This window comes from Chlamydotis macqueenii, chromosome 23, assembly GCF_036417535.1.
Source record: "Chlamydotis macqueenii isolate bChlMac1 chromosome 23, bChlMac1.mat, whole genome shotgun sequence".
In the NCBI taxonomy this organism is placed as follows: Eukaryota; Metazoa; Chordata; class Aves; order Otidiformes; family Otididae; genus Chlamydotis; species Chlamydotis macqueenii.
Genome location: NC_141578.1, coordinates 3,341,577 through 3,369,430, shown reverse-complemented (window position 1 = coordinate 3,369,430; position 27,854 = coordinate 3,341,577). Strand labels below are relative to the sequence as shown.

Genomic DNA, 27,854 nt, shown 5'->3' with positions numbered 1-27,854 from the left:
CTGGAGCAAGCCCTGAATCACAGGAAAGGAGCACAGTCTGCGTTTGGCCTCAGACACATTTTTTTTAATCAAATCTTTCAACAAGGGAAGACAAAAATAATAAAATAATGCTAATAATTCCAGAAGCCTGTCTGGCACAGCGTTTGGTCACTGAAGCCTCGCTCAGAAGCTGCTTGCGGGAGCCCCATGGGGCAGCAAGGCCACAGTGGGGGTGGCTCTGGCCGGCACTGAGGGTCCCGGGGCCAAGAGAGGTGACAGCGCATCACAGGGCAGATGGACCCAGGGCTCGGTCGCGCCGTCCTGTCTCCAGGCATGTGGCCCGTCTTGCAGGTCACACCACAGAGCTGCTGTCTCCCACCTTCTGCAAGAGCTGCAACAGGGACAGATCCTGATTAGCAGGAAAATCCCCAGGTGCATCCTCGGGGGCTGCGAAGAGACCGCGGTGACCTTCCCTGTCTGGTCCCAACCACGGCGGTGGGGATGGATATTCTCCAAGGACTGCAAGGGTCCCCACGGGGACCAAGGGGTCGCATCTGCCCGAGAGAGTCATGCCCAGCACTCTGCTCACCTTGCTCAGCACAGGGATGTTTGCCAGTGAGCCCAAAAACCCAAAAGCCACCGGGAAAAAACTCCTGCATAAAAAAAAAAAAAAAATATCTCTATTAAGCCCTGTGCCAGGATTTTGCTGGGATGGGAGCAGCAGGTGTTCTGCCCAGCGCTGGAGGGCATGAAGATCACCCAGCTCCTGTTCTCCAGCCCCAGGCCCCCACGCCGTGCCGGGATAGCCAGGCATGGTGGGACAGACCTGAAGAGGGTGACGAAGCCATAACCCTCCAGCAGCATGCCCAGGAGGGGCCACCGCATGAGGACGATGAGGACCCCTCCAAAGAAGAAGCTGGTGCCCTTCAGCTTTGGCCGCTGGAAGAAGAAGGTGAAGGTCCTCCAGAAGCCGATGATGAAGACCAAGCCGGAGAGGAAGAGGATCTGGGAGGATGAAGGGGAGTGGGTCAGATAAGCCCCGCTCAGATGGACCCTTGGCTCCATTCTGGGCATCAGTGCCCGTGGTGGGGTGCCCCGGCCCCACTGTACTCACATTCCCAAAGGCTAGCAGCACCGAGTCGAAGTACAGGAGCACCCCAAAAAGAATGAAGAAGAGGCCAAAGCCGACCAGTCCCACGCCGATCCCTATGGAGGACAGGAGGGCTGAGGCAAGGGCTCAGACATACAGCTCAGGTCCCACCTCGGGCTGTGGTCGTGCTCCTCAGCACCTCCCTGTCCTGTTCCCTCCCAGAAATGTGCTTTGGGTTTGTCTCCAAGGCTTAGAAACAGCCTTCCCACCTGCCCAAACCTTGGGGAGGCTGTTGGGTGCCCCAGAACCTCCTCTAGGCTGTCAGATAAAGAGTAAACCACAAAGGAAAAATAAACGGGAAGGTCATCTCCAGCACTTTTCTGAACAGCGGCACAAAGGGTGTCGGTGCAGGCAGCGGGTGGGAGAGGCTGGTGATGCTCTCTGGCTGAGCCAGGCACCTCCCTGGTTGCTGTTCCCCACGCAGACCCAGGGCAGATGGTGAGGGGCAAACCCGGCTCTGCAGGACCCCAGTGCTGGTCCCCGGAGTGCTCCCACCACATCCCTTCGCCCCAGGACAATGCTGGCCATTGCACCCTCTCTCTGCCCCGACGACCCCGACCAGCAGCCTCCAGCCCTGGCTCCGTGCTGCTGAGCATCCCCACGGTGCGCCCCGGTCCCACGGGGACGGGCATCGCCGCCGGGACACGGCCACCCCAGCCCGCCCGCCCACTTACGCTGGAAGTCGGTCAGAGGCACCATCTTGGCGGTGGCGAGGCCGGCCGCCGTTCCATGTGCCTCCCCGGCCGTGACCCTTGGAAAGGCCTTTAGCCCCCACGTCATCCTGCAAATCATTAACAGCCTGGCAGCGCCTTCCCCGCGGCAGCAACACCTCCTTTGAGGGGGGGGACACGACACGCGATGGCCAGGCATCGCTGCAGGGTGACATAAACAGGGGTTGGTGGCCAAGGGTCCCTGCGTGGTTCTGCCCTCCCTGGGAAGGGATGGCTTGGAGCAGCCACCAAAATTGGGGGATGCACGCGGCTGTGGTGTCCAAGTGGTACCTGAGGCACTGTGAGCCCCCAGATGTGAGCCCAGCTCCCCGCAGCGTTGTCACTGGGGCATGGGCAGGGTCCCCGCGTGGCACGTGCCACCCCCGAGCCGCCCCACAGGGACCTCCACGCCCACCTCCCTCAGGAAAGCCTGCGGGGACCAGCTCCACACATTTACCAACCATCCCCTTCCCTGCCTCGGCTTTACACCAACTTACCAGGTACAAATACGATTTTTATTCCTACAAATAACTAAAATAAACTCCCGTGGGAAAACGACCCCACGGAACCGGAGCAGATGGTGCCACCAGCCCTGGGGTGAGCTGGGGGCAGGGTGAGACCCTTCCTTACCAGCAGCCACTCACCCCCCTGATATTAAATTAATATCAAAGTTGTTATTTGAGGTCACCTCTAGACAAAAGACGCTGATGCCTCGTTGTTTCTTAGATACTTTTATTTCTCTAACACTAGCAAAAAAACCCAGGAAACAAATGCCTCCCTTCCCCCCACCCCCAGTGCATAAATAGATTTCCTCCCGATGCAAATCTTTTCTCGGTTACAAGTCACTGGTATATGAAGTGTTATGAAAAATAATAACCAAAATAAAATTAAGAAATAAGGTTTTTTTTCTTTTTTTAAAAAAAAAAAAAAAACAAACAAAAACCACAACATAACGACCACCGGGTTCCACAATGGGGCAGCCATGGGGGGTCCCGGGGCACCGGGGTGGGCTCACGCCGAGCCGGAGCTTGCCGGCAGCTTTGGGAACGCCGGGATCAGGAGCACTGGGATGCTCCTCACCCCTTCCAGTTCCCCAGAGATGGAAGGAATTGCTGCCTACGGATCTGCCGGTCCCCGGCGGAGTCCCCACAGCCGGTGTAAGCGGGGTCTGCCCCGGTTACACGAGCTGCGGAGCCCCGGCCGCCACGCCACTGCACTCAGGGGGAGGGAAATAAACGCGTCGTCTCTTAAAACATACAGTCTCTTTATATTTTATTTTAAATAAATTTGCTTTTAATAAAAGCAGAAAAAATATATATATTTTAAATAGTTTTTTTTCTTTTTTCTTTTTTCTTTTTTTTCTGATAAATTGGCAAAGAATCTGCTTTTGTAACTCATGGGCAGGGCTGGTGCCGACAACCCTGCGGAGAGAGAGCTCAGCACAAAACAGTACCTCCCAGAAAAGAAGAAAAAAACAAATATAGATATATATTATAAATGTAGAATTTCCATAAAACATATATTAAGGCATGTAATAGCAAAATAAAGGGCCAGCTTTATGAGCTAAGAGGGCTGCGGGAAGCGCGGGAGCAGAAGGGGGCTGGGGGCTGCTGGGATCCTACCAGTATTGCTGAGGTGGGGCGCGCGGGGGCGATGGGGACAGGGATGGGGGGACGCGGGGTAGGGGTGCTGGGGGGTGTCGGGATCAGGCTGTTAAGGAAAGAGCTGTGGGGTGGAGGGTGCCCAGCTCTGAGCTCCATCCTGTCCCAGCCCTGCCACCCGCACAACCTCACGTTGAGATTCCACTTCTCCAGGCAGAACCAGCTTTTTTTTTTTTCCCCCCTTCGGAAAGCTACAGAAAACGGTAAACTCGCTACGGGAAAACCAAACAAATCCAAGGGTCCGGAGTGCAACGGGAAGGTCTTGGGGTGAGACACCTTTTCAGAGGTGACGGCTGGCTCCAAGCCCCTTCCCCCTTCTCATCACCGTCCCCATCCCCGCAGAGGAATCCCCGCCGAACCCGCAGCTTCGCCGTCCCGCCCTGCGCCCCAGCCCTCTGCTCCCGTGCGACGTCCCCGTCCCTGCCCCAGACCTGCTCCGTGCCAGCGGGGCGCCGGTGCCCCAGGCGGCCCTCATGTCGTCCCAACCCTGAGCACACCGCTCCCCTGGGCATCTCCCTGTCCTCCGCGTGGTCCTGTCTCCATCCATCCTGAGCTCCTTCTTCCTCCTGCTGAGCCACCACAGCGAGGAGCGATGGGACAGGCCAGGCTACCACCCCCCAAACCAGACAGATCCTAAAAGCAGGTTCAGGGCGTAGGGGAGAGGAAGAGGAGTCTGAGAGGAGCAGAGATGGAGCATCCAGGTCCAGTATAAGGTGGAAGCACCACCCATGGTGGAGACTGGCTGGTCTCCACCCAGAAGACCCCCTTCGTACACCGTTGAGTGACCAACCCATCAGCGTGAGGAGCCCAGGGAGTCCTAGGCAGGGAGATGGTCGCTGCGCCCCACGCTGGGGACCCCGCCTGGCCGTTCACACCAGCCTGATGCCTGGGATGCCGCTGATCTGTCCCTGTGCCGGCTGGCAGCCCGGGGGCTCCTCGGGAACCATGTTCCAGCTGACGGCCTCCCGGCACCCGCACGTCTCCTCCGGTTCGGGGCAGAGCGGCCGGTGCTGTCGGCGATGCATCTCCCCGCTGGGCTGTGCCGGGGGTCGGGGGGGTCTCGCCGTCGGTGGGAGGGAAGGGGATTCCGGGAGAACCGAAAATGATGGCGAGAAGTTCGGTGCTGTGTCAGGGCGCTAAAACGTGGCCCCGTGGAACTTGATGGCGCCGGCAGCAGCCAAGGCTTGAGCTGGAGGGAGAGGAGAGCAGGGCTGAGCTACGCAGGGGGCGGCCAGTGGTGGGGCAGCCCATTGTGCCCACCCCACAGACCCCTCCCCTGCCCTGCTTGGCGGGAAACCCTACTACAGACTGGGGTCTACAGCCCCAGCTCCCTGCGGGAACCTTCAACCACGCAGGGGGACGCTGCATTCCCCCAGTTCGCAGCCACCAAAGTGGATGTGCCAGGGCAGGCATCCTCAAGAGCCTGGCCCTGAGACCCTCCCCTCCTTTATCCCTGTGCATGGCCCCCCCCCGCCCACACTGGGGTCTCTGACTGACCCAGCCCGGGGGGGTTTCACCTTGGAGGACACTTGCGCTTGGTCCATGGGAGTAGATGGGGCTGACGTGGCTCAGGAGACGTTAGCTGGAGCAAGCAGCAATGGACAGACACGGGGCGCAGAACAGGGGACCCCCCCTACCCCCCGACCCGGCCCCCTGGGATGGAGGGAGGATGCGATGAAGTAGGAAAGAAGAGGTGCTTACTTCATGGCTCAGACACGCATAAAATGGCTGTTGTCGGCGGCGCGGGATGTTTCAGACGAAAGGGGGTTGGTCGGTGGAGTCGGGGAGGCTGGGGAGGTGGGAGGGCTTGGGGTAGCGCATTGAGCTGGAAACAAGAAATGGGAGAAGGGCATGAAGAACACAAGCTGCCGGCAGCGGCGCGGGGAAGGAGGCGAGCCAGCGAGAGGTTAGCGGAGGGGAGGAGACGGAGAGGAAGGAAGAGAGGGGAAGCAAGCACAGTCAGGACAAACTGCCACAGCGGCGCGGGGCCGCGGCGCGCACACGTGAGCTCCCCGCAGGGCTCCTCATGGACGAGGCACGGCGTGCCACCACGCTTGCTCCGGGCTTGGGCACGGCCAGGCGTTCCCATCCCGTGAGCGCTCCTCAACAAGGTGCCAAGATCTGAGCGCTCCATCCCACGACGCTTTGCGGGGGAAGGAGGACCCAGGCACTGCGGGCAGGGTACCGGCAGCCACCGGCATCACCAGCCTGGCTCTCCCACTGCGCAGGGATGCCCTGCGCCAGGACGGATGCATCCCGCTCTCCTGCCCGTATCAGCCCCTCGCTCTTGCTGCCTGTCCAGCCCATCAGCTGCTCCTGCATCCAGCCTCGCCCTGCCCGTTTGGCACGTCACGGTCCCTGCGGTGCGCTCTCCGGTGAGGCTGGCGGGCTCCGACCTTCCGTGCCCACCCCGTGCCTTACCCGAGAGCATGCGGCCCCGGCGAGAGGCCTCGGCAGCCAGCGCGCACGAGATCTCTATCCTCTTCTCCTGCTCCTGCAGCTGGGTCTCGGGGTCTTGGGGGGCGTCCACCTCCCCCTCGCTCAGGGGGATGACGTTCTGCAGGCTGCGCAGAGCACGCGGCATTACCACTCGTGCCCAGCCTCAACGGGACAGTGGGGGACGCCCAGCGTGGGCAACAGGCACGGCAGCCTCACCTGGATTTGGTAATGAGGGTCTTGATCCTCTCCACCTTCTTCTGCTTCTCCTTCATCTCCTCGGGGCTGAGCGGTGTGTCGGGCTCCAGTTCGATGTACCGCTCGGGGATGAGGACTTTGTCCGGCGTGGAGAGCTGGGCACAGCGGCAAGGGCTGAGCCAAGCGCCAGGGACCTGGCCCTTCTACAGCGCCCACCCCCGCCCCACCCCGACCCAGCTGGGCAAGGGCAGCCCCTGTTTTGGCATGGCCAGTGGCTCCAGGACGCTGATGGACACAGGGTGGATCGAACTCCCAGTGCAGGGTGCAGAGGGAGGGATGCCCTGTGCCCAGGCTCCCCCGGTATGGCCCGTCCTCACCTCCTTGTTGATGTCCACGTCGTAGTGCTGCGGCTCCAGCTCCATCTTGCGCAGCCGGGCGATCTCCTCCTGGGGCGTCTCGTAGACCTTGCCGGGGTCGTCGGAGCGCAGCGCTGCCTCCAGGTCGGAGATGTCCACCTCGTGGATGCTGCGGTGCCGGCGTACCTGCGAGGGACCCCGGCCCCGCTGAGCCCTCTCGGGACGGCACGTTGTCCCCTGCCCCAGCGCCCACTCCCTTCCCCAGCCCCCAGTGTCCCCTCTGCTCCGTCAGGGACCTCAGGCACAACCTGGGGCTGGTTTGCCCAAGCCCAGCAGCCGGTGCAGGGACTCACCACCTTGTAGGAGGCGGGTGCCTTCGTGCCGGGGGCATCGGGCTGCTGGCTGCTGGGGAGCTGCAGGCTGCGCCGCTTCTCCTTCATCGAGCCGCTCTGGTGCCGCTTCATGCGGTCGATCTGCTCCTCCACGCTCATCTTCACCTTCGTCTCAGTGGCAAACACGGCGCTCTTTGGTCTCTCCTGTGGAGAGCCCAGCCCCGTGGTCAGGCACCCCTGCCCGCAGCAGGGTCCAGCCCCATCCACCCCAGTGCTGCAATGCTCATCCTGCTCCTGGAGTGGGGGGAAGGTGCCAAAACAGCCTGGGGGGTCTCGAGGAGCTGGGTGCTGAGATGCGGACCCATGCAGGGATGGGATCCCCTATCTGCTGCGACACAGCCCCCACCTTTGCTAGCCCAGCCCCGCTGCCCCACGCAAACCCTACCCGGGGGCTGAGCCCATTGGCCATGCCGCCGGCGCTCCTCCTTGGCACACCGGCCGTGGGCACCACCTCCTCCTCCGCTGGAGACTTGGTCCGGGGTGGAACGATGCCCACTGCAGAGAAAACCCAAAACACCAGGCTGAACCCCTGCGGGGACCAAGGGCAGGGTCCCAGCAAGACGCTGGGTGCACAGGGAGCCCGCTGGAGCGGGACTTGCTGGCCCCGGTGCCGTACCCTTGTTGAGTGCCGCTTGCTTCTCCGCTTCCAGCTCCTGCCGGCTCTGCGAGAGCCCCTCGGCCTGGGGTCCGGGTGGGACCGGTCGCTGCACCTCTTTCTTGCTCTGCTCAAAGCTCGTCTTGGGCTGTGGGGGAAAACAGGTTCCCGGTGAGACCCCGTCCTGCCTGGGGACAGATCCACTGCTCTCCGCAGCCACGGGGTGACACACAGCCTGCAGACGCCCTCCCAGGACGGGACGGACACACGGACACCAGCCCGGCGGTACCAGCGCACTCCAAACTTGGGGGGAGACAGGCTGCTCCGCGGCTCTCGCCCCCGCTACGCCCCAGCCCGTCGAGGCTGTGTGTCGGTCACTGTCTCCGCAGCAAAAAGCTCCCTGCGGGGGTGACGATCCCACCACGGCTCGGAGGTGGCACCCGGGAGCTCCAGGACAGAGACACCCTGGCTGTGCGCTGAGGTCCAGAGAGATGCCATGCCTGTGGGGTCCCACGGGGGCGGAAGCCAGGGCAGGCACTGTGCAAAGGGCCATTTTTGGGGTCCTTCCCCTCCTACATCCCCAGGGCACAGCCTGGCCAGGGCCCGGGCACAACAGAGAGGTACGGCACCAAGCCGAGGAGCCCAGCATGGCCCTGTCAACCTCCCTGCACTCCTCATGGAGACCATGCATCCCGACGCCCTTTGCACCCCACAGATCCGCAGCAGCCACGGCACCTGCGCCGCCCTGCAGCCGCGCGGGGTCCGGAACCCTTCCCGACTCAGCACGGCCACCACGCGCATCCTCATCCCCCGGCCACTTGTGTCCGGCTGTCCAAACCCGGCCCCTTCCCCCGGCCGGAGCACGGCCGAGACATCAGCAGGAATTCCCAAATCCAGGTCTGCCCAGCAGCTGGGGGGTCGGGGGGGTCACCCCCATTGGCAGAGGATGCCAGTACCGCACGGCGGGGAGCGGAAGGACAGCGAGAGAGGCAAGGGCGGAGGAAAGCAGAGGGGCTGACAGTGGGGGCTGCAGCAGCTTCGGGGGCTGCCCAGGAGCCGGTCCCTGTCCTCAGCGAGTGCGGTGGGTGCTGCATGTGGGTGCACGGGACCTAGCAGGGATAGGAGGGACACGGTGAGGCCGGGGGAACGTTGCTGCTTCCTTTGGAGAGGGCAGGTACCAGCCACGTGCTGCTGCCCGCCAGCCAAGTGCCACCTCCACGCCATCCCTGTCCCCTCTGCCAGGGCAGAGGTTGGGCAGCCCCATCGCCCGTTTTGTCCCAAAACCCTGCCAGCTGATGTCTCGGGGAGGAAGAGGAGGGGGGCCGCTGCTGCGGGGCTGCTCTGGAGAGGTTTCGGTACCTGTCCCCTCTTCGCCTCGCTGCCTTGCTGCCAGGAAGGGGAAGTGGGGTACGGCCAAAGGCGGCTGTCGCCGGGGAGCGGAGGGACGGTCGGAGGAGACTCCAGGGGTACGTAGGACTTGGGGAGGGGAGGTCGAGGCGGGCCCGGTTCCTGGGGTGGAGAGGAGCGTGAGGCGTGAGAGCAGAGACGCTGAGAGCCGGGAAGGAAGAGAGAGTTAGAAAAAGATGGAGACAACACACAGTGGAAGCGTCGAGCCAAGGAAAGGAGGAGGGAGAGCAGCCGGCCGCCACCCCCGTGGTCTCTGTGTCCCAATTTGGAGGGGACAGCGCTTCCCACCACCCACGCTGCCCCGCGTCTTCCCAGGGCAGCGGGGCCAGGCAGGGCTCAGGGGCTGCCCAAGTGAGGGGGTCCCAGGCTTGGGGCTGGCAGCCCCCAGGAGACATTGGCACCACCTTTGCGCACCCAGGTGGGGTTGAGGAGTCCCCAGATTCCACCCTAAACTTCACATGGCGGCCACCACGGCGGCAACAGGAGCTGGTCCTGAAGCAAATGGCTGGAGCTGAGCATCTCTGCCTCCGGTGCCCATCCATCCGCCGAGAGCGAGGGCTCAGGCCAGCCCGCGAGCCAGGCTGGGGACCCGACGGTGGCAAGGGGCTCCCTAGGGACCCCCCGGCGCACTCACCTCGCCGGGTCCTGGCTTGGTGGGCGAGCCCTGGGAGCCGGAGACGAGGGAGAAGGGGCTGAGGGGGCTGGTGAGGCTGGCCGAGCTCAGGGGGCTGGCGGGGCTGTTGGAGCTGTACGTCCCCGAGGGGCCGATGGCCGCTGTGGAGAAAAGCCAAAATAAGTGGGTGCACCTCCCTGAGCAGGTGCTCCCCAGCTACGGCACGCTGGGGTTCCTGCTGCGCAAGGGTAGGGGACGGACCCCGCTCACCTCTGTGCTTGGCAGTGTCCGTGCCGCGGGACGGGTTGTTCTTTCTCAGCCCTTCCATCACGTCCTGGATCCGCCAGATCTCCTTCTGGATCTGCCGGTTGAGCATTTCGTTCTGGAGGGGAGAAAAGGCAGTGGTCAGAGCGGCTCCCACCCCCCCTGCACCCCAACCCCACGCCGTGGGATCCACGGGTGTTCAGCTGAGGCAGACACAGCCCCGGGACGGGGTCAGAGCCATCACATCTGTGAATTGTTTTGTGCCAGGAGCCACCGTTCTTCTCCCGGGCTGCAGCTCCTCCACGGCACCCGCGGTTCCTCAGCCCCTCCACCCTCACCCATGGCCAAAGCTGGACACCAAGGGCTCCACACAGAGCAGCCACTGGCAAACTGGTTCCATGGGGCTGAAGGAACCAGAGGGGCTTCCACCCCAACCAAAGGGACCTCCAGGATGGAAGGGGGACGCTGGGGCCGGCGGGGTCCTGCTCACCTGGATGTCCAGGTTCAGCTGCTCCCAGAGGTCGTCGTGCAGGGCGGACACCTCGCTCTCCAGGCTCTCGTACTCGGCGGTGCTGTTCGCCAAGGCCTGGGGGGGATGAGGTGGGTGGGTAAGGGGGTCTTTGGCAAGTTTCTCCCCCCCTGGTTGGCAGCAGCCCTGGCCAGCACAGCCTGGGAGCACTTGGGAAAGCACGAGGATGCTGCACCCAACTGCTACTCCACACCACGAGGGTCCACGTGCTTTGTCCCCACTGAGGGACTTTGGCTTGTCTGGGTCCCCTGCCAGCCGAGGGGATTTCCCTTCTTGGGTGTTTTTTTTTTTTTTTCCAGGAATGGAGAAAAGAGACCGTGGTGGGTGGGGGAGACAGTGCCATGGCCAGGGAGTGAACCGGAGGGGAACCAGTTACCGTGCTGGCCTGCGACAGCTCCACGCGGATGTTGATGAGCTGGTTCTGCAGCGACTCCTTCTTGTGCAGCAGCTTCTCCGGGTAGGCGGGCTGGCTCCCAAACATCTCCAGCTCCTGGTGCGTCCCCATCAGAGCACTCTCCAGGCTCTCCTGGGAGGGATGGGAGGGAGATGCAGCTGTGAGAGCCTGGCCAGTGCAGGAGCTGCGGTCCCTCTCCTGAACAGGCCATTAACACACAGAGAGTCCTGGGATGGTGGCATGGCCAGGGCATCTCCCCAGCTCAGAAATGTCCCCGCTGAGCTGTCCCCAAGAGAGGGGGACACATTGCTTCCTCACCACGAAGGTGCTGCCTGGACACGGCCATCGCCGTGCAGCCAGATTCATCCCCAGACAGCTGCTGGAGCTGCCCACCACATACCTTCTCCGCTCGGAGCTGCTGCACCAGCCTCTCCTGCTCCCGCAGCACCTTGTTCTGCTCACAGAGCTTCCCCAGCAGCTTCTGTCCCGGGGAGGGAAAGAGAAAGGGAGGAGAGGATGAGAGCCCAGCGACGGGGTGCGCGGGGGGTACCCGTGCGAACGGCTCTGGGCTCAGCTGGGAGAGACAGGACGCAGCCGGGACACGGCCCGCGGGGTTGGTTTGATGGGACAACGCGTGGTCCCGGGGAGGGTTTCCAGCCCGCCCCTCTGATTGTGGGGACTCCAGCCCCAGCCAGGGTGACACTGGCCAAATCGGGACATGGAGCAAGACCACGCAGCTCAGCTCAACGGAGGATTTATTCCCCCGAGCGGCACGCACCACACTTGGGGCAGCAGCAGGTCCCACCCCGGGCGTGCGGGAGCGCTCGGCACAGCTCTCCCTGCGGGGATAGCAGCCCTGCGGCAAGGGACGGGGACAACGGCACGGGGCAGACGTGGGACACGCAGGACGGACGGATGCTCTTACATCGGTGTCTTGCTCGCTTATCTTGTAGGCGTGCAGTGTCTCTCTGTAGGCCTCCGGGAAGGGGGTCACCTGCAAGCAGAGCGTGGGGTGAGCCCGGCTCCGGGAGCCCCTGGGAAGGGAGGCAGCTCCCAGCCCCTCTTCCCCATCCCCATGAGCGGGGAAGGAGAGGCAAGAGCCGACCCTCTGGAGGCGGCGGATGCTCGGCATGATCGGGCACATGCCGGCATCGGTCAGGAGGCAGCGGGGGCCGCAGGCAGCGTGGGATGTCGGTGCTGGAGCTCTCACCCCAGCCGTGCCCAGTGAAAGCTCAACCTCCCTCCCAGTTCCCAGCCCTGGTACCACCAGAATCAGCCGGAGATAACCTCTCCGCAGAGTGCCACGAGCCAAGTCAGAGAGACGCCTGGTGAATCATTAACTGCCTAGCGTACAACTGCCACCGTTTCAGGGAAACGGAGGCAGAAGGACTGAGCTGTAACCCCACTCAGCGGAGTGGAAACACCTGTAAATCAGCAGCTGCGAGTTTACCATCTGGCTCCTCCGTGAGTCACTTTCCTTTCCTGGAAATCTAAATTACTAATGGGACCTCACCAATTAAATGCCTCCAAGATCTCCAGATGAAAGGTGTAAGATAGGAAGGAGGGGATGATTATCGCTAGAAAGCAAGACCCTGCTTCAGAGCCACTTAAAAACCATCGGAGAACGCAAACAGCCCCCAACGGGGGCGGCTGGGGGCAGAACCTGGCAGATAGGGATGCCGCTGCCTTTAAGTCACCCCACACCTTCTCCTTTCCTCATCGACTCACGACGGCAAAAAGCGGGCGAGCAAAGCACCTGAATCCGGCCCAAAAGAGGACGAGAGTCCACGCCCGCTGCGTCCCCACCTTGTGCTCTCGGCACAAGGATTTACCGGCTCGCGATGGCTCATGGATGGATTAGCAAAGCCTGTGATGGACTAGCGGGTCCCCAAGAGCGTGATGTGCCGGAGCCGCATGGATGCCAGAGTCCGTATGAGTGGGAATGGCAGGAGGTGACCTCGGGGATGGAGTGGGGGGCGGCCGGCGTGGCTGCCATGCACGAGCCATGCACGGCCCGGCGCCCGGAGCCTTACTTGCATGTAGAGCTGAGCCCTAGGTGGGGAGGTCTCCACCATCCTGTTGACCATACTGATCAGGGTTTCGCTCTCGCTCATCTGCGGCAGACAGGGAAGGAAAGGTCAGAGGTCAGCGGAGATGCGCTCCCGCGCTGCGGCGCTCGGATGCCAGCGGGGTGGCTCAGTCCAGGACCCTCGGGGCATCGAGCTGCAAGATGCCACCTCCAAGAGATGTCCCAGGGGCTGCCCCCGGGCTGCTGCTGGTCCGTTTGGTGCAGTCAAGAGCATCCTTGGCTGGTTGCACGCCCTGGAAACTTCATTGAGGGGAAGACACAGATAAAACGGAGCCAGTTCTGAGCCAGACGGCAGCAAACCGCACACACGGACACAAGCTCGCACAGAGACGCCCGCGGCTGCAACGCACGGCGTGGTCCCAGCAGACAGACAGACGGGCCCCGCTCCTTGCGCTGACAAATGGCTCGGTGCCCTGCCCTCACGGCAGAGCCGGGGCTGGGATGGCCCCGCTCAAGGCACAGATGAGCTCCGAGCGTAGGGGAAGGTGACTGAAGCCCGGAGCTGGGGTCAGCAGCATCCCCATCTCCAGCCCAGCAATCTCCCGTGGAGACGGCACATCGCGGCCGTGCTGCCAGGCGGGGCAAGGATGCGACGGTGTTCGCCATATCCACGCCTCCCCAGATCGCAGCCGGCCGGCAGCGCTGTGCCAAGCCCTCCGTGGGAGCGGGACCGACCCCAGCCCTGTTCACATCCCCGTGACCTGGGGGGTTTTGCTGCTCTGATGGCACTGCAGCCGGGACGCGCGGCCGGCAACGACCACAGGGTCCCTCAGTCCTGCATGGTGGAGCAACTGGAACCAGCAGCTTCACTGCGGGAGCCCACAGCCCAGCCGATGCAAGGGAAGCCCCACACGCTCCACAGCCACGACCCTCGAGGTCCAAGGGGCGATGGCAGTTTAAGCACAACCCAGGGACCAAACCCCAACTGGGGGCAGGTCAGAGAGGCGGGGTGCAGCTGAGGGAGCCGTCCTCACGACCGGATGAGTGAGGAGAGAGAAAACAAAGCAGCAAGCTGTTTAAAAAAAGAGATGCTCGACAGCATGACTACGAATGGGTCTCTCCAGAAGTCAGCGGGAGAGGAGGAGAGGCAGAGCCTTTTTAGGGAGCGTTTTAAAGCACCTGGGAGGGCGAGCGTTGCCGCCGACAGCCGTGAGCAAACCCAGAGAGCTCTCACTGCAGCGAGCGCTCCTGCCCGTCCTCGGCCCTGCTCCAAGGCAGACACAGATCTTGGCGATGGCTGCACCCATGAAGATTTGCAGGCTAACGAGATTGTCTCCGGAGCAGCTCCCTTCATGCGCGCCTGGCTTTTGCAGGCAAGCGCCTGGGCGGCAGCACTGGCCAACAGCTCCCGTCCTCGGCTTTGGCTCCAGCCGGTGCCCCACCAGTCCCCGGGGTCTCTCCCAGCCGGATTCCCCCCGCCTCGCTCCTGGGATGAAGTCATTTCACAGCTTTCCTCCAAACGCCGCAAAAACCTGAGAGCTGCTGCTCTGCTATCGCTCTCGGCGGGCACCTCGTGCCCACACTGCATTCAAGGAACAACTGGGCCAGCGCATCACCGAAACCACCTCGCACCCATCCAGCTCCCCACGGCTCACCCAGCCACTCCCGGCGTGTGGGGTACCAGCCCTGGGACCCCCTCAGCGGCCCAGCTCACACCAATGCCGGAGGCACCGCTGGGTGTGGGGACACGCCGTCCAGCACGGCCACGCTGGCACTGCTCACCGGTGTCCTGCACCGATCCGAGCCGGCTGCCTCCCCTGCACCCCAGGGGCAGCTCCCCGAGGCCCAGGGCAGGTGGGAAGCTGCCCCAGCTCCCCGCAAAACCCCCCCACCGACTCCAGCACACCACACAGAAGGCACCGTCAGGGGAAAGTTTCTGCCAAGCAATGAGCGACGCTGCAGACGGGAAGGATGGAAGAAGCAAACCAAAGACAACTCGTGCTGCTTTAATGCCAAGAAGGGTGAGGATGGATGTTAGGGGAAGAGATGCTGTGCTGGGAGGGAAGGGGATGCCGCTGGGGACCGGGCACACGGGGACGTAAGCAGCGTGAGGCTCGCAGCCAGCTCTGCCTACCTGCTGGTCCAAATACTCTAGGTTTCTTTGCAACTGAAGGTCTAAAAGTTCATCCTACCAGGAGCCAGCAGGCACGCGGCAAGAAACGAACACACACAAACATATAAAAGAAGAAGCAAAGCGGTTAGGTGAAGGCTACGGCAATGGGAAGACCTCTGGGCTGGGGAAGCGAGGCACCTCCCCGGCACGGAGCCGGGAGAGCCGCCGTGGATGTGCCCCGCGGGACACCCGCTCTCCTCCCGGCTCGCGGTGCCCGGGAAAAGGCAACGGCCCTTTCCCTGCTAGCAAGGATGGATGGCAGCGTGGGTGGCTGATGGTGACTCGTGCTTCTCCCTCCTCTTGCGGTCCTGCCCCGCAAGTTTGGGACCGTGCTCTGTGGGGGGACCTCCCGGTCTCACCCCACCAGCTTCTACCCCTCAGCGCTCCGAGGGGAAACACGAGGCAGGAAAAAAGCAGCAGCTGTAGCCAGAAGTGAGGAAGCAAGAGGGGAAGAGGTGCAGGGTGCGCGGCAGCCTCGGCCGGGGACCACCCTGGGGGTGAGGAGTCTGGCCTAGCACCGCAGGGCATAGAGGGGTCCACGGGTGCCCCACTGTCCCCAAGACCTCGGGGCTGTAGGGCAGGGACTGTGGGCCTTTCCATAAGGATTTCCTTTGGGTACAGCTGGGAGGGACCAGAGAAACCAGTAAAAGGACCTGTGGTCCCAACCTGCCCAGCTCTGACCCACAAAGCCGTCCCTGGAGCGCAGCGGTTCCTCCTCAACTCTCCAACCAAGGAGTCCCCGAGTGGACCCACCTCCCCGGGGGGCTCTGCGTACCCCAGTCCACTGGGGCTCACCCCCCCACACTGGTGTCAGCAGCATACGTACCATTTTGTCATGGACGGTGGGGGATGCCGGGTAGTGGTACGGATACATTCCCGCAGGGATGGGCCGTCTGTCCCCCAGGTAGTCGTACTGAGAAGAGAGGAGACCCCGCCACCCCAAAACCAGAGACACGTGAGAGGCCAGAAAGCATAGGCAAGGGCAGACCCCAGCCCTACAACACGGTCAGGTCCAGCTTTGGGGGATGAGCCAGGGATGCCAGAACTCCCTCCTCAGGAGCACATCAAGTGTGGTGGCCCTGAGGACCCCCAGGCTCAGCTCCTCTCTCATCCCATCCCATCCCATCCCTCTAGGCTCGCAGCAGCAGCCAGGAGGGAACAACCACAACCTTGCAGGACGGCAAGGTGGGACCTAAAGCCATGAGCTGCTGCAAGCCACAGACTTGGTGGCATCTTGATGCCAGGCTGTGCACGCAGAGGGGACAAGCTGTGCTCCACCATCCCTGCCCCACCATCCCCAGCGAGGGTCCCCCTCCAGCCCCGTACGCCCCGAACAGCAGCAGGCGTTCACCTTCGGAGAACTGATGGACCGCCTCATCATGAAGGTGGTGGGGTCGGCGTAAATCTCCTCTCCCCGAGGCGGCAGGCGCTCGAAGCGGGCGCTGGGCGAGCGGACGGGGGAGTAGACCCGCGGCCGGTTGTAAGAGCCCTGGCTGGGCGAGCGGGGCACGGAGCGGGAACGGGGCTGCAGCGACATCCGTCGCAGAGAGCCCGAGGCTGCATCCACCTCGTCCAAGTAAGCCGGCTGCCGACCGGGACCGGGAAGCCAGAGCGGGACGTCTTGTCGGCCGAAAGCGGGGTGTTCCTTCCAGTCGCGGAGCTGGTAGGAGCCCCCGTTGCGGAAGGAATGCCGCTTGTCCTCCAGCGCCCAGGGCGGGCTCACCCGCTCGTAGGCGGGCATGGAGCAGATGCTGTCGGGGCGCACGCCGGGCGGGTAGTACTGGTAATCCTCGGGGTACTGGGGCGAGTAGGGGGAATAGTAGTCCGGCACCCGGCGAGACACGGGGTAAAACCTGGTGGGGCTGGAGTGGGGAAGAGAGCCGTGAGAGCCAGGCTGGTGCCCAGGCGGTGCCCACGGTCCGCATTTGGGGGCCCCAGTGAGCAAGGACAGCCTCAGAGCAGGCAGATCCGACACAGCGTCCGGAAAGCTGGCTGGCATCCCTCCTCCCACGGACCCCGTGGTGGCCTCCCCTCTAAAATCCACCCTGCTCAGCTTTTTGGGGTGTTCCACGCACAGCTCCGAGCCTACACATGAGCCCAGAAAGGAGATTTTCTGACTCCAGGAGGGGAGAAAGCAGATGGGAAGGGGGAAAAAAACATTCCCAGAATATCACCTGAGGGGCAGCCCTGGGAAAAAGGAGCAGGACCCCCCTCTGCTCCCGGCCAGCCCACCACAGCCCCTCACCTCCGCAGCTCCTCGGGGGGCACGGCCCCCCGGCGCGAGTTCACCCATTGCTGCAGCTGCGTCATGGAGCTCTTGCGCTGGGCAATCTTCTCAGGGTTGGTGCGGGGGGCGAAGCCCCGGCGGTGGACCACGCTCTCCCCATCGGGCGGGGGGTAGGCGGTGCTGCCGGGGCGGCTGGGCGATGAGTACGGCCAGCCGTTGGGCTGGGGGGGCCGCTCCACGCTCGCCGGTACCCGGGGTGCCTCGGGGTAAGGACTGCCTGGCTCTGAAGGCATCTCCTGCCCGGCGATGCCGTTGGCTTTGGCCAAGGGCTCCTTCTTGTTCTCCGTCCTCTCCGGTTTCCTCTCAATCTTCTCTGAGCCACGGCCGTCGCCTTCGCCCCGGGTCTTGGCGTCAGGGTCGGCTTTGGGGTGCTCGCGGTGGGCGGCGTTGCGGTGGTGGTGGTGTTTGCTGGGGGGGATGTTTTCAGAGTCTGGCTTCTCGTGCCTTGGGGGATGCCGAGACAGGAGAGAAGGTTACCTTCGTTTTGCAGTGCCCCTGGGGTGGCTGCTAACGTCCTGTCCCTCCCTCAGCCTTGGTGGGGCCAACGCTCCCCCAGCTCCATTCTCCAGAGGGACCCTCACGCTCCCAGAAGGTCTGCGGCCAGGCCGCACAAGCCGTCCCCCCCATCTCCAAGAGAGCTGGGGAGAGGGGTGGTGTGGGGAGACAGCGGGTGCTGACCTCTGCGTAGGGGGGATCTGCACCCGGGCGGCTTCGCCCATGGCTTGGATCCAGGATTCCTGCTCCTCCGTGTTCTCGGCGCTGAAGAAGTAGGTCCGGATGCCGGCGTGCTCGGCCTGGGGAGACAGGGACTGCTCGTTACTCGCCGGCATCTCCTCCACCCAGCACACCGTCACCTGCAGGGAGGCAGAGAAGTGGGGAGAGACACAGACAGGAGGGTGAGAGCTCCATTTCCACCACGGCACGAGGTCCTGCTCCCGCAGGAGAAGCCAGGCACCGTCCTTCCCTCCCTTGCCCCAGCCTCATCGGCGCCGAGCGGGAGGAAGGCTCTGCAGGCAGCTAGCCCTCGTCCCCTCGCAGGGGGTCCCCTGGGGCCACGGGTCCCCATGGCTGCCCCCAGCGATGCTCGGGACCCGCTCTTCCCAGAGGTTCCTGCACGCCGGCATCAAGCGCGGGGTCTGCATCCCAACGAGAGCGTTAGCATTCATGCAGGGTTAGGGGGAAGGTGGCTTCTTGGCCCAGAGGACATTTTTGGGGGAAAAGGTTCACTTTTGGTCCAAGATGCTGGTGCCCACTCTCCAGCTGGAAGGCGCTGGGAGGCAGCTCTGGCTTCTTGGGGCCTTTTCAAAGCTTCCACCCTCCCCCTCTGTGGAAAGGGAAGGGAGACAGCGAGGAGGAAGAAAACAGAGGAAGCAGGAGGTTTTTTTTTTCCCCCCTGAAAGACTTTCAGGGCTCAATCTCTTAAAAAAAATAAAAAAATAAAAAAAATCATTGAGGGTTTGATCAAAACCCACCGCTGGGTTTCCATCATCCCCTTCCCCAGAGCATGCAGCCACCGTGCCAGGCGCGGGGTCACCTCCTGCAACCCCCATGCGCTCCTGCCTCTGAAAGCTCTGCAGCCAGAGCAAAAAAAACCAAACCAAACCGGTTCATTAGCGCAAGCGGAGCGTGCCAGCAAACCTGCGGGACCCTCGCCCTTCCACATGCATGAGGAACAGAAGAAGGTACTACCTAGGCAGTGGCTGGGTGCCGGCGTGGCCGATGGGGACGAAGAGAGACCTCCCGTCCGGGGATCCTCGCCCGCGGAGAGAGGAGGAAACACAGAGACGGGGTCAACCCTCTCTATCCTGAACAAAACCATCCCCCTCCAAACCCTTGCGTGCAAGTGGAACCGCAGCCTAAACGCAGGTTTAAGGGTGGCAGCTACAGAAATCCATCCCCTTGGACTGGAAAAACTCCCGCGGGGACCCCAGGCACCGGCTCCTGCCGCGCTCAAAGGGCAGGCAGGCGCACGCCGGGTTCGTGCACAAGTCCGCAGGAGCAGGAGGCGGCCCGTGCATCGGCGCGTGGACAAGCGAGCGCTAGCACCAGGGCCGGGGAAGGTGCACGGCGATGCCGAAGGCGCACGGTGACGCCGACGAGCGTGCCACGCGGTGCCGGGGAAGCCGAGCCCCTTCAGCGCGGGAGAGCCCTGACTGCAGCGGCTGATGAATGAAAATGAAAAAAAAAAAAAACCAACTCAAAAGAGGAGGTGTGGACCCCTCCCGATGCCTGGTCTGGGAGCGCTGCCGAGAAGCGCGGGGACAGGCTGGCTGGGAGCAGCGATGCCGAGGGGAGAGAGCTCAGCCGGCGAGGGCAGCACTTCGCTCGCCCTGCACCCAGCACCTCCCTGGGGTGGGGGGCTGCAGGGCACCCCGAGGGGCAGAGCCCGGGGGCAGCTCAGGCCTGGGCGAAGGAGGTGACCTTGAAGACGCTGCTCTGCCCCACGCGTGGCTCAGTTCCCCAGGCAGAAGGCACAACCGCACAGCGCGCGGGGAATCCCTGCCTTGCTCTGCACCCCGTCACCAAGAAAGCAAGAAAAGGGAGCAGCGGGGGTCCTGCCAGCATCACCGCCACCCCAGCGCTGTCCCAGTGCTGCGTCCCCCTCCGAGCCCCGGGCGCGACCACCCACTGACCTTGAAGGTGTGCTTCCTGCTGATGTTGTCGGAGGGCTGCACGGCCGCCACGCGGAAGCTGAGGAGGGGGATGCTCCCCAGGATGCTCTCCTCCTTCTCGTCTGCGGGGAGCAAACGCAGCGGTTACACGCACGGAGGGGGCCCGGCAGAGACCCGTGAGCTGCTGCGGGGACACGGGTGGGTTCCTGTGGGCGGGCAGCCCACCTGTGGGAAACCACTGCCTGTTGCTCCCCGGCAGCTCTGCTTGGCTCAGCCGGGCTCAGGAAACAGCCTGCTCAATTATTCATGTCCACCCTCTGCCAGCAAAGCCCTCGAAGGCACCCACATTAACCCCTCGGGTCCCTGGCACGGGAAACGCCCACGTAACGGGGTGCACGGCCACCGCTCCCCGTCCGGCTGTCACCTCTGGACCCCTGGCAAAACCTGCTCCTAGCCCAGGCTTGGCTTGCAGGTGCCTGGCTGGTGGCCACCGGGTCCTGCCGGGGCAGGTACCGGCCACCGTACCTTTGTAGTAGAAGAGGCAGCGATCCACCAGCACGAACCAGCGCTTGTTCCACTGCTTCACCCCCGAGCTGGCCTGCGAGAGAGGGGCGGTGAGGACGGCGCCCGCCCAGGGACCGGGTGCTGCCGCCGGGAAGGGGACGGCACGGCCCTGGCGAGGGGCACGGGTACCTGCTTGTAGAGCCAGCCGCTCTTGGTCACGGCGGCGTTGGGGTTCCTCTTCATGGAATTGGAGCGCTTCCCGAAAGCGATGCCTTTGCGGGAGGAGCGCGAAGCCTGCAGAGGGGGAGAGGAGCCGCTCAGTCCCCTGGGGAGCCCCCGGCACCCCATCTCCGCTGCCGCTGGCCGTGCCGCACGGCTCCAGCCACCCACCCGGCCTCCGGGACGTTCCGGGGGCACCTCCGCCACCATGGCGTGGTTGGAGGGCTCGCTGGTGATGGTCGCCGGTCGCTTGCCGCCCGCTTTGCTTGACATGTCCAAGGTCGGTCTGCGGCACGGGAGGAGAGCTGAGTCAGCAGAGCCGCGTTTCGCCACCCCGCAGGAGCTGGCCCCCGCCGTCCGCGTGGGTCCCAGCCCACCTTGGTCCCCCATCACAACCCACTCCCAAGCCCCGAAAACAGGGGGATGGGGAGCAAACCTACTTTTGCAAGTCAAGTCTTGAGCTGTCCTCGGGCATGTGTCCCGTCACTGGGTGCAGGAACGTGTTCCGCCTTTCATTGTGGCTGCGAGAGACAGTGGCGGGGCGGCGGTTAGTGTCTCCTGTCCCTGTCCCCCCCTAGAACCCCTTTTCCTTTCCTTTAGCACCACATTTGCTGCTCCAATCCCAGCGTTTCGCTGTCCCACACCTGCGCGGGCGCTGGCTCCCCGCGCCCTGCCCCGAGCATCGCCCTCCCCTACACCCACGCTAGCCCCACGCTTGTGCTCAGCACGTTTCACCGGCGTTTCCCAGACAGCGCCCGCCTCGCTGGGAGCTGAAACGAGGTCTCCAGCCGCCGAGCCCTCGTTACTTCTGTGGGCACATCCCAGACTTTTCCAGAAACCCCACTCAGAAGAAGTCGCTGCAGAAGCAGCAGCCCCACATCCTGGGCTGTGCCTGCAGCCACGTCCCCAGTGTCACATCCTTCCCTTGCTGCTTCCAGAGCCGCTTCCCAAAACACCTCGAGTGTAGAGCAGGGTCACCTGGCCATGCAGGGCTGAGCACCCTGACCATCAGCCCAGGACCCACCAGCACAAGCTGTTGCAGCTGGATCAGGCCCAGCCCTGATGCTGTTTTGGTGCAAGGCTCCCCAGCAGCGCCGGGAGGAGCGAGGCAGGGCTCCTGCGTTTGCCCCATCCCGCAGAGCCGGTATTGCCGGGCACCCCGGCACCTCGCTGCTCCGGCGGAGGAACCCGCTCACGCGCTGCATCCCCGGGGCCCTCACTGCTGGGGCTGCGTCAGGCGGAAAGGACGAGGTGCAGCCGCAGGCTCAGGGCTCCATCCCGGGAAGTCTGCATCGGATCCCATCCCTGTGACATCCCTCTTTCCCGAAGCTGCCGGGCGCCAGGACGTGGTTGCCCACCGGCCACCCGCGAAGCCAACACGCCAACGGCCCGGCACGCTGCTGAACTTCTGCGCGTCAGCAAAACAGGGGGAGTTTGAGCAAGGAAACGCAGCTGCCAAGACCATCCCATCCGCACAGGCTTCACCCCAACCTGGGCTCCAGCCAGGCTCTGAAGATATTAACTGCTTTCTGCCCAAAAAAGCCTCGCCAAGAGCCGCTCCCCCTTGCAGGTCCCATCCTGCACCCTGCCACGGAACTGCTCTCCCCCACCAGCCCTTCCCCTTCGCTTGGGGTCACCTTAAAAACCCGGGCAATGCATACACACCCCGCAACGAGGGGCAGCACTCGCTCCCCAACCCTCCCAGGCACCCCGGCTTTTCTGCGCCACGACCGACACAAGTTTTCCACAGACACAGCCTGCCCGGCCCACGCTCCGACAGCGGCAAAGAGGGTTTCTGTCACGCGGGGCTGGAGCCCCTCTCGGGCTGTTTGCCCCCCGCAGGTGACTTTGGAGGGGCGGAACGTGGGGGTAGCGGGGCAGGTCCCGGCCCCCCCACCCCGACGCCGACGCATAGGGAGGGTGCAAACGCCAAGCAAGCGGCACCTCCATCACACCAGCCTGGGAAAGCGGGGGCTGCCAGGACCCACCAGCACGCCCAAACCCCAGCTGGGGATGTCCCCCCAACCCTGCCTGCAACCCCGCACCGCAGCTGGACTCCCTCCCACCCCGCTACCGAGCCCATGACACCCACCTTGCTTTGCAGCCCCCACGGCTCCTCCTGGCACCCACCCTGGTGCCTCCTCCCACCACGAAGTCTGCCCCCAGACCCAGCGAGACCCCGGGAATGGCTGGGGACCCTCCTCAAACCAGCTCCTGGCAGCAGCTCCCCCGGCTGACCCCGCTCCAGAAACTCCCGAGTTCACATCGCTTCCCAGCACTGCAATGCAGCAGCCACTGCCCGGGCTGAGGGTCTCCCACCGCCGCCTGCTCGCCATCCCCTTCCTTGGCCCCCGCCACCCCACCCCGGGGTCCTACCTCACCCGTCGGTCCGCCCGAAACTTCAGCATGATGCCGGGGGCCCTCCCAGCTCAGCGGCGGCTCCCAGCTCCCACCACGGCAGCGGTGGGCACGGCCAGCCCCGCGCCGCCGGCCGCCATGCTACGAAGCGACGGCATGTGCCATGGGGCCAGCAGCCCCGCGCGGGCGGGGGGACGCCGGCGGCGGGCGAAGGGTCTCTCTGTCCTCTCCCAGGCGTCCCAGTCCCCCCAGCCCTGCGCCGGTGGCATTGGCGTTCCCGGTGGCAGCGGTGACGGAGCTCCGGCGGGCTCCGGTACAGCCGGGGTTGGCGAGCCCCGGTGTGCGGCAGGCAGTCGGTGAGCGACGGAGGACAAACGGCTCGCGTCCCCGCGCAGAGGAGAGGCGAAGGGCAGCGCGGCACACGCCGCCTCCCCCAGCCCAGGTGCAGAGCTGGGGAGCAGCTGGCGGCAGGCGAAGGGCGAGAGGGGCAGGATGGGGGGCTGCTGGACCCCCCCCACCCCGGCAGGGCAGCAGCGCACGGGGGGCTGCCGCCCGGGAAGGTGGGGGATGTCGCGGCGATGGAGGCAGCTGCGTTGAGACGAGCTCTGCCGCTGCCCTGGATTCACTGCCTGCGTCCCTTCCCCCTGCTTCTGTCCCCAAACCATCCCCGTTCCGCCCCCCCGCTGCCATCCCTTCCCCAGGTCACGCCAAGAGAAAAATCCCACGGAGCAGGACTGGCACAAGCACCGACCACCGAAAAACGCAGCAGCTGTTGGGGGGGGTGACATGGGACCCTGCAGGGCATCCAGCAACGGGGCTCCAGCACCCCCAAAAGTCCAGGGAGCCCTTCACACCCCGGTAGGTCGAGTGGGGAGCCCTGGGAGCAGGATTTGGGGTGACCCACCCTCCACCTGGGCAGGGCACTTTGGAAAGGGAATGCAAATCCATCAGGACTGTTATGATAATGCCTCGGGAGGGGGGGCAGGCACGCTGACATTTCAAAGAAAGCTCCAAAGAAGGAAGCAGAGCACTGAGAGCCAGCTGGCCTCCATCACACCACGTCCCCGCTCCGCCAGCGCCCCGCGACCACCTCGGGACACCCCCGGCCCGGCCATTGCATCATCCACCTGCTCCTCCCACAAACCAGCGCCCTGAAGTTACAGCTACACCAGTCCATCAGACTGGGGCAAGCTGGGTCAGCACCAGTGCCGGGCTCAGGGATGCTCCTGCCGCTCCTCGGCTGGCACAAGCGGTCCCTGCCAGGAGGGTGGTGGGGAACAACGTCCCCAGCGCGGGCAGAGGATGTGCCAACACGGCGCTCAAACACCTAAATCCACCCCTTCAGGGCACCCTGGGCCGGAGCGGGTCTGGGCACGGAGTCGTCGAGCGCTGCGGCTGTTGCTCCCCGCGGCCACTAGCCACAGGGCGAGACGCGCGTGCACGGAGAAACCTGCCCACTGCAGCACCCACCTCATGCCTGCGCCCGTGCCGCTGCCAAACCCACCAGCGCTGGCTGTCCCCGCTGCAGCGACTCACTCCCTCTTCCATCACCGCCACCCTCCGCAGCCAAGGGTCAAGGTCCCCCAACGGCTCACGGGCGCGTGCCAGCCCTCCGCCGTGTGCCAAAGCCAATGCCTACCCGGCGCTGTGGCCACCGCGCAGCCCAAGCTGTACCCCCTTTTGGGGACGGTCTGGCAAGAGCAGGAAAGGTGGCTCCAAACACGCTGGAGGTAGGAGCCACGGAGCGGGCTGCACCGGAGGCATCGTCCCCCCTCAACGTGGGGGTTTCACCCCCCTCATCACCCCAGTTCAACAGCACAGGGGCTGCGCCAGGCTTGGGAGCCTTTAATCCGGGTTCAAGCCTGGCTTCTCCAGCCCGGAGCAGGCGCCCTTCTCCCCGCACCAGCTGGGCTATTTCACAGTCATCGGTATCCGGGGATGGGCAGGGACACGCATCCCCCACGGGCGATCCAGCGGCCACGCTCCAGGGCTCCCAACAGCAGCTCAAGGGTGGGGGGCTCCCCCAAGACCTCCCGGGAGAGAAGAGCCGGTGCTTTTCCTTGGGGTAAACATCAAAGAAAAAAAACCCTCAAAAGTTTTCCTTTGCTTTTTCTTAAAGCTAGGGAGCAAGAGAAGGGAATAAATGCAATAACTGAAGAAAACAAAACTTTCACTCGATGCTGCTTTTCTTCCCCCTCCCCAGCTGAAGGTTGTTGGGAGCAGGAGGTCACCCCCCCACCCTTCCACAGCCCCACGAAGGTCACAGCTTTCCAGCTCTCATGAGCCACAAAGCACGGCTGGGGCACATCCCAGCACAAAGCCCAAGGACCCCCAGGGTCACGGGTGCCACCCCCCACCCACATCACCCTGCAAGGCACACAGGAGCAGCACTGGGTGCAACCAGAGCAGTGGGAGGGTGGGCTGCTTTATAACCGCTCTGAGCTGCAGCTGAGGGTGTGAGAGAATTAATTCTGCCCCAGCTGGGAAGAAGCAGGTGAAATGGTGACAGGAGGGAGCGATTTCCCAGCACCAGCCCACGCTGGGGCTTGGAGCATCCGGGGTGCCGGCAGGCAGCTCTGGGGAGCAGTGGGTCCCCCGGATGCCTGGCCGTGGGGCTGCTGGGTGATGCCAGCCGTGCTCCATCCAGCTGCGTTGGGATCCATCCCTGTGGGGAGAGCTCCTCGTCGCACGCAGGGCGGGTTGGATGCACCCGGGGCGTTGGAAAAAGCCCCCGGAGCGCTGGTGTGAGGGGCAGGAGGGGTTCTCTCCCAGAGCAGACAGCAAGCCCAGCTTGGCTGGCTGGACGCAGCCCAGCATCCCCCAAAACCCCTCGGCGTGCGGCAGACATCAGCTAATGGGAACCATTCCCGCGGCCCTCCCCGGGGCGTCGGGGCTCCTGGCTGTTATCTGGCGGCCGGCAGGCGGGAAGGAGGGGAGGTGCAGGCTCACCGCCCAGGCGTTGGAGCCTGCCAAAACCCTAAATCCAGAACTGAGCAGGGGGGCTACGGGGAGCCCAGCCACCCCTTCCCCACCGGCTCAGCCGGAACACGTCGCTGGAGCCGCGGGGCTCCCCTTCGAGCGCTCCCCGCAGGCTAACGTCGTGGCTGCGCGCCACGGGGATCCAACCGCCTCGTCCTCCCGCGCCCCAACCCGTATTTCAGCTCCGGCAGGCACCGCGCCACCCTCATCGGCCCCGGCCCCCTCGGGGGGGCTTGGCTGGGACGGAGGGGACTGCCACCCTGGGACCGCGGCAGGCAGCAGGAGGAGGAGGAGGAAGACGACGAGGCAGGCAGCCAAGGCTGCCTGCAACCCCCCTCCAAAGCAATAATGAAAACCCTTCGTCTGGAGATCTTACCCGTGTTCTCGGGGCGAGCATCCAGGCAGCTCCCAAGCAAGGGGCTCGCGTGGCCACCGGCCAGACACACCCTGCGCGTTGGCCTCCTTCCTCTGTTTTTCTAGCCCTTTCTTCACCTCTCCTCCTCCTCCTGAGCCACATCCCTCTCCTCTGACCGGAGCCCTTGAAAAGCCTTTCCTTTCAGTTAACTGCAGCACTCAGCACCCACGGGAAGGGACGCGGGGTCACCTCGTCACCCACAGCCCCTGCAAGGGGGCTGGCAGAGAAAATCCACCCTCGGATGTGCAAATCCAAACTGCCGAGTCTCATCTTGCAAGGGGAGCCCAGGACAGGAGCAAATGCATTATAATGCACTAAAATACCAGATCCTCCACACCCCTGGGGCCGTCCCGCTCGGCGCAGGGGGGGCAGGGGGCTCAGCTCTGCCCCATGCGCGTGCTCAAGATACAACAGGAAAAAAAAAAAATTAAATTAAATTAAATTCTGCAGGCAGAGCGCAAGCAGGTCTGGTGGAGTCGCTGCAGCCGGGGGACGAGCGCCAGCGGCTCGGCTGCTCCGGCGTCTCCGCGCGGGGCCGTCCCCAGCTCCGGCTCTCTGCCGAGCGAGGCCCCGGGCTGCTCCATCGCTGCAGCTACTTCAGCCCGCGTTGGATGAGTCAAGGAGAAAAAAAAATAAAAACTAACCCTGCACACTGCCCGCGCCCTCGGCAGGGCTGAGCCGGCTGCAGGACGTCCTGTGCCAGCCCCGGCCAAAAGCCTGGGCCACAATCTGGTGGGAAATGCTGCTTGGGATTTCCAAATTACCCTGGACTTGTGAGAGGTATATGCCAGCCCTGGAGAGGGCAGAAAGGAGAAAAGGATGCAGAGGAAGAGGAGATGGAGGCAAAGGAGGATGGGGAGCTGTGAGAAACCCCCCCGTACCTGGCCAGCGCCAGGAAAATTTCCCTGGAAATCCCAGATTTGCCGGAAAAATCAGCCTTTGGGAAGAAAGCGGTTTGTGGGCACTCGAAAGCCAGACCACGATGCGGAGCCGCACGCTGAGGTTTCCTTCTGGCCCATCCCCGTCATGCTCCTGGCTTCCACACCTCCAGGCACGGCGGGGATCGGCAGCCGCTTCTCCTCCAGATCCTCATCCCTGTCCTCATCCCGGCCCCGCCATCCAGCTGAGCAAGCGTTTCCGGCACGGCGTCCATCGGGGCAGGGGGCCAGGAGGGAGCAGAGCTCTCGGCGCTAACGAAACCAGGCTCCCGCGCACGCACGGCGTCGCGGTTTGGTGCCGGCGCGGGGGCACAGCCGAGCAGCGCCAAGGCCCCAAGAGGGAGGGTGCCAGTCCCAGCGCCCGTCCCTTCTGCCACCTCACCCCCGTGACAAACTGCACACGTCAGCCGCCACCGCGGTGCCGAGGCAGGGAGCACCCAGGCTCGCCACCCATCGCCGACGCCGGCGAGAGCCTCTCCGGAGCAACCGGCCTCCGCCCGCGGAGCTCTGCCCCACGCGCCTCGCAAGGATTTCGGCGTGAGAGGCTGCAGCCAGCGAGCGCCGCGGCCAGGCCAGGCTTTCCCATCCGCTTCCACTCGCCATCAACCCTGCGAGTCTCCCATGGGAGCCTTGCCAGGAGAGAAGGCAGAAAATCC

At 64.0% G+C, this 27,854-nt stretch overlaps 2 protein-coding genes across 17 annotated transcripts in view; both read right to left on the bottom strand.

Annotated features, from left to right (window-relative positions):
- Positions 1-42: 42 nt before the first annotated feature.
- GOLT1A (golgi transport 1A) lies at positions 43-1,842 on the bottom strand. 2 transcript variants are annotated; one of them, XM_086765725.1, is made up of 5 exons: positions 1,804-1,842; positions 1,094-1,185; positions 802-984; positions 569-629; positions 43-370 (listed from the first exon to the last, which is right to left on the bottom strand). In XM_086765725.1, exons 1-5 carry the CDS (start codon positions 1,826-1,828, stop codon positions 111-113), a joined length of 621 nt encoding a protein of 206 aa, XP_086621851.1. In that variant the 5' UTR covers positions 1,829-1,842; the 3' UTR covers positions 43-110. The 2 variants fall into 2 exon arrangements, with proteins under 2 accessions (XP_086621851.1, XP_086621852.1); XM_086765726.1 differs by having other exon boundaries at positions 205-370; positions 569-632; positions 806-984.
- Positions 1,843-3,094: 1,252 nt separating this feature from the next.
- PLEKHA6 (pleckstrin homology domain containing A6) overlaps positions 3,095-27,854 on the bottom strand; it is a 43,002-nt gene continuing 18,242 nt past the window's right edge. For 2 of the 15 annotated variants that reach the window (XM_086765802.1, XM_086765809.1), the window contains exons 2-27: positions 20,949-21,029; positions 20,680-20,794; positions 20,479-20,583; positions 20,311-20,383; positions 19,807-19,907; positions 17,852-18,027; positions 17,132-17,617; positions 16,238-16,748; positions 15,713-15,799; positions 14,848-14,901; positions 12,718-12,798; positions 11,610-11,678; positions 11,085-11,165; positions 10,667-10,816; positions 10,252-10,347; positions 9,768-9,879; positions 9,519-9,658; positions 8,837-8,986; positions 7,499-7,625; positions 7,268-7,377; positions 6,844-7,026; positions 6,512-6,676; positions 6,156-6,289; positions 5,922-6,064; positions 5,202-5,325; positions 3,095-4,689 (exon numbers count right to left, since the gene is read on the bottom strand). In XM_086765802.1, coding sequence (XP_086621928.1) covers positions 5,210-5,325; positions 5,922-6,064; positions 6,156-6,289; positions 6,512-6,676; positions 6,844-7,026; positions 7,268-7,377; positions 7,499-7,625; positions 8,837-8,986; positions 9,519-9,658; positions 9,768-9,879; positions 10,252-10,347; positions 10,667-10,816; positions 11,085-11,165; positions 11,610-11,678; positions 12,718-12,798; positions 14,848-14,901; positions 15,713-15,799; positions 16,238-16,748; positions 17,132-17,617; positions 17,852-18,027; positions 19,807-19,907; positions 20,311-20,383; positions 20,479-20,583; positions 20,680-20,794; positions 20,949-20,983 — 3,600 coding nt within the window. In that variant the 5' untranslated portion in view covers positions 20,984-21,029 and the 3' untranslated portion in view covers positions 3,095-4,689; positions 5,202-5,209. Of the gene's footprint in view, positions 4,690-5,201; positions 5,326-5,921; positions 6,065-6,155; positions 6,290-6,511; positions 6,677-6,843; positions 7,027-7,267; positions 7,378-7,498; positions 7,626-8,836; positions 9,026-9,518; positions 9,659-9,767; positions 9,880-10,251; positions 10,348-10,666; positions 10,817-11,084; positions 11,166-11,609; positions 11,679-12,717; positions 12,799-14,847; positions 14,902-15,712; positions 15,800-16,237; positions 16,749-17,131; positions 17,618-17,851; positions 18,028-18,862; positions 18,927-19,806; positions 19,908-20,310; positions 20,384-20,478; positions 20,795-20,948; positions 21,030-21,674; positions 21,772-27,854 lie in introns of those variants that run through there. The other 13 variants (XM_086765798.1, XM_086765799.1, XM_086765801.1 and 10 more) reach the window with 12 other exon arrangements.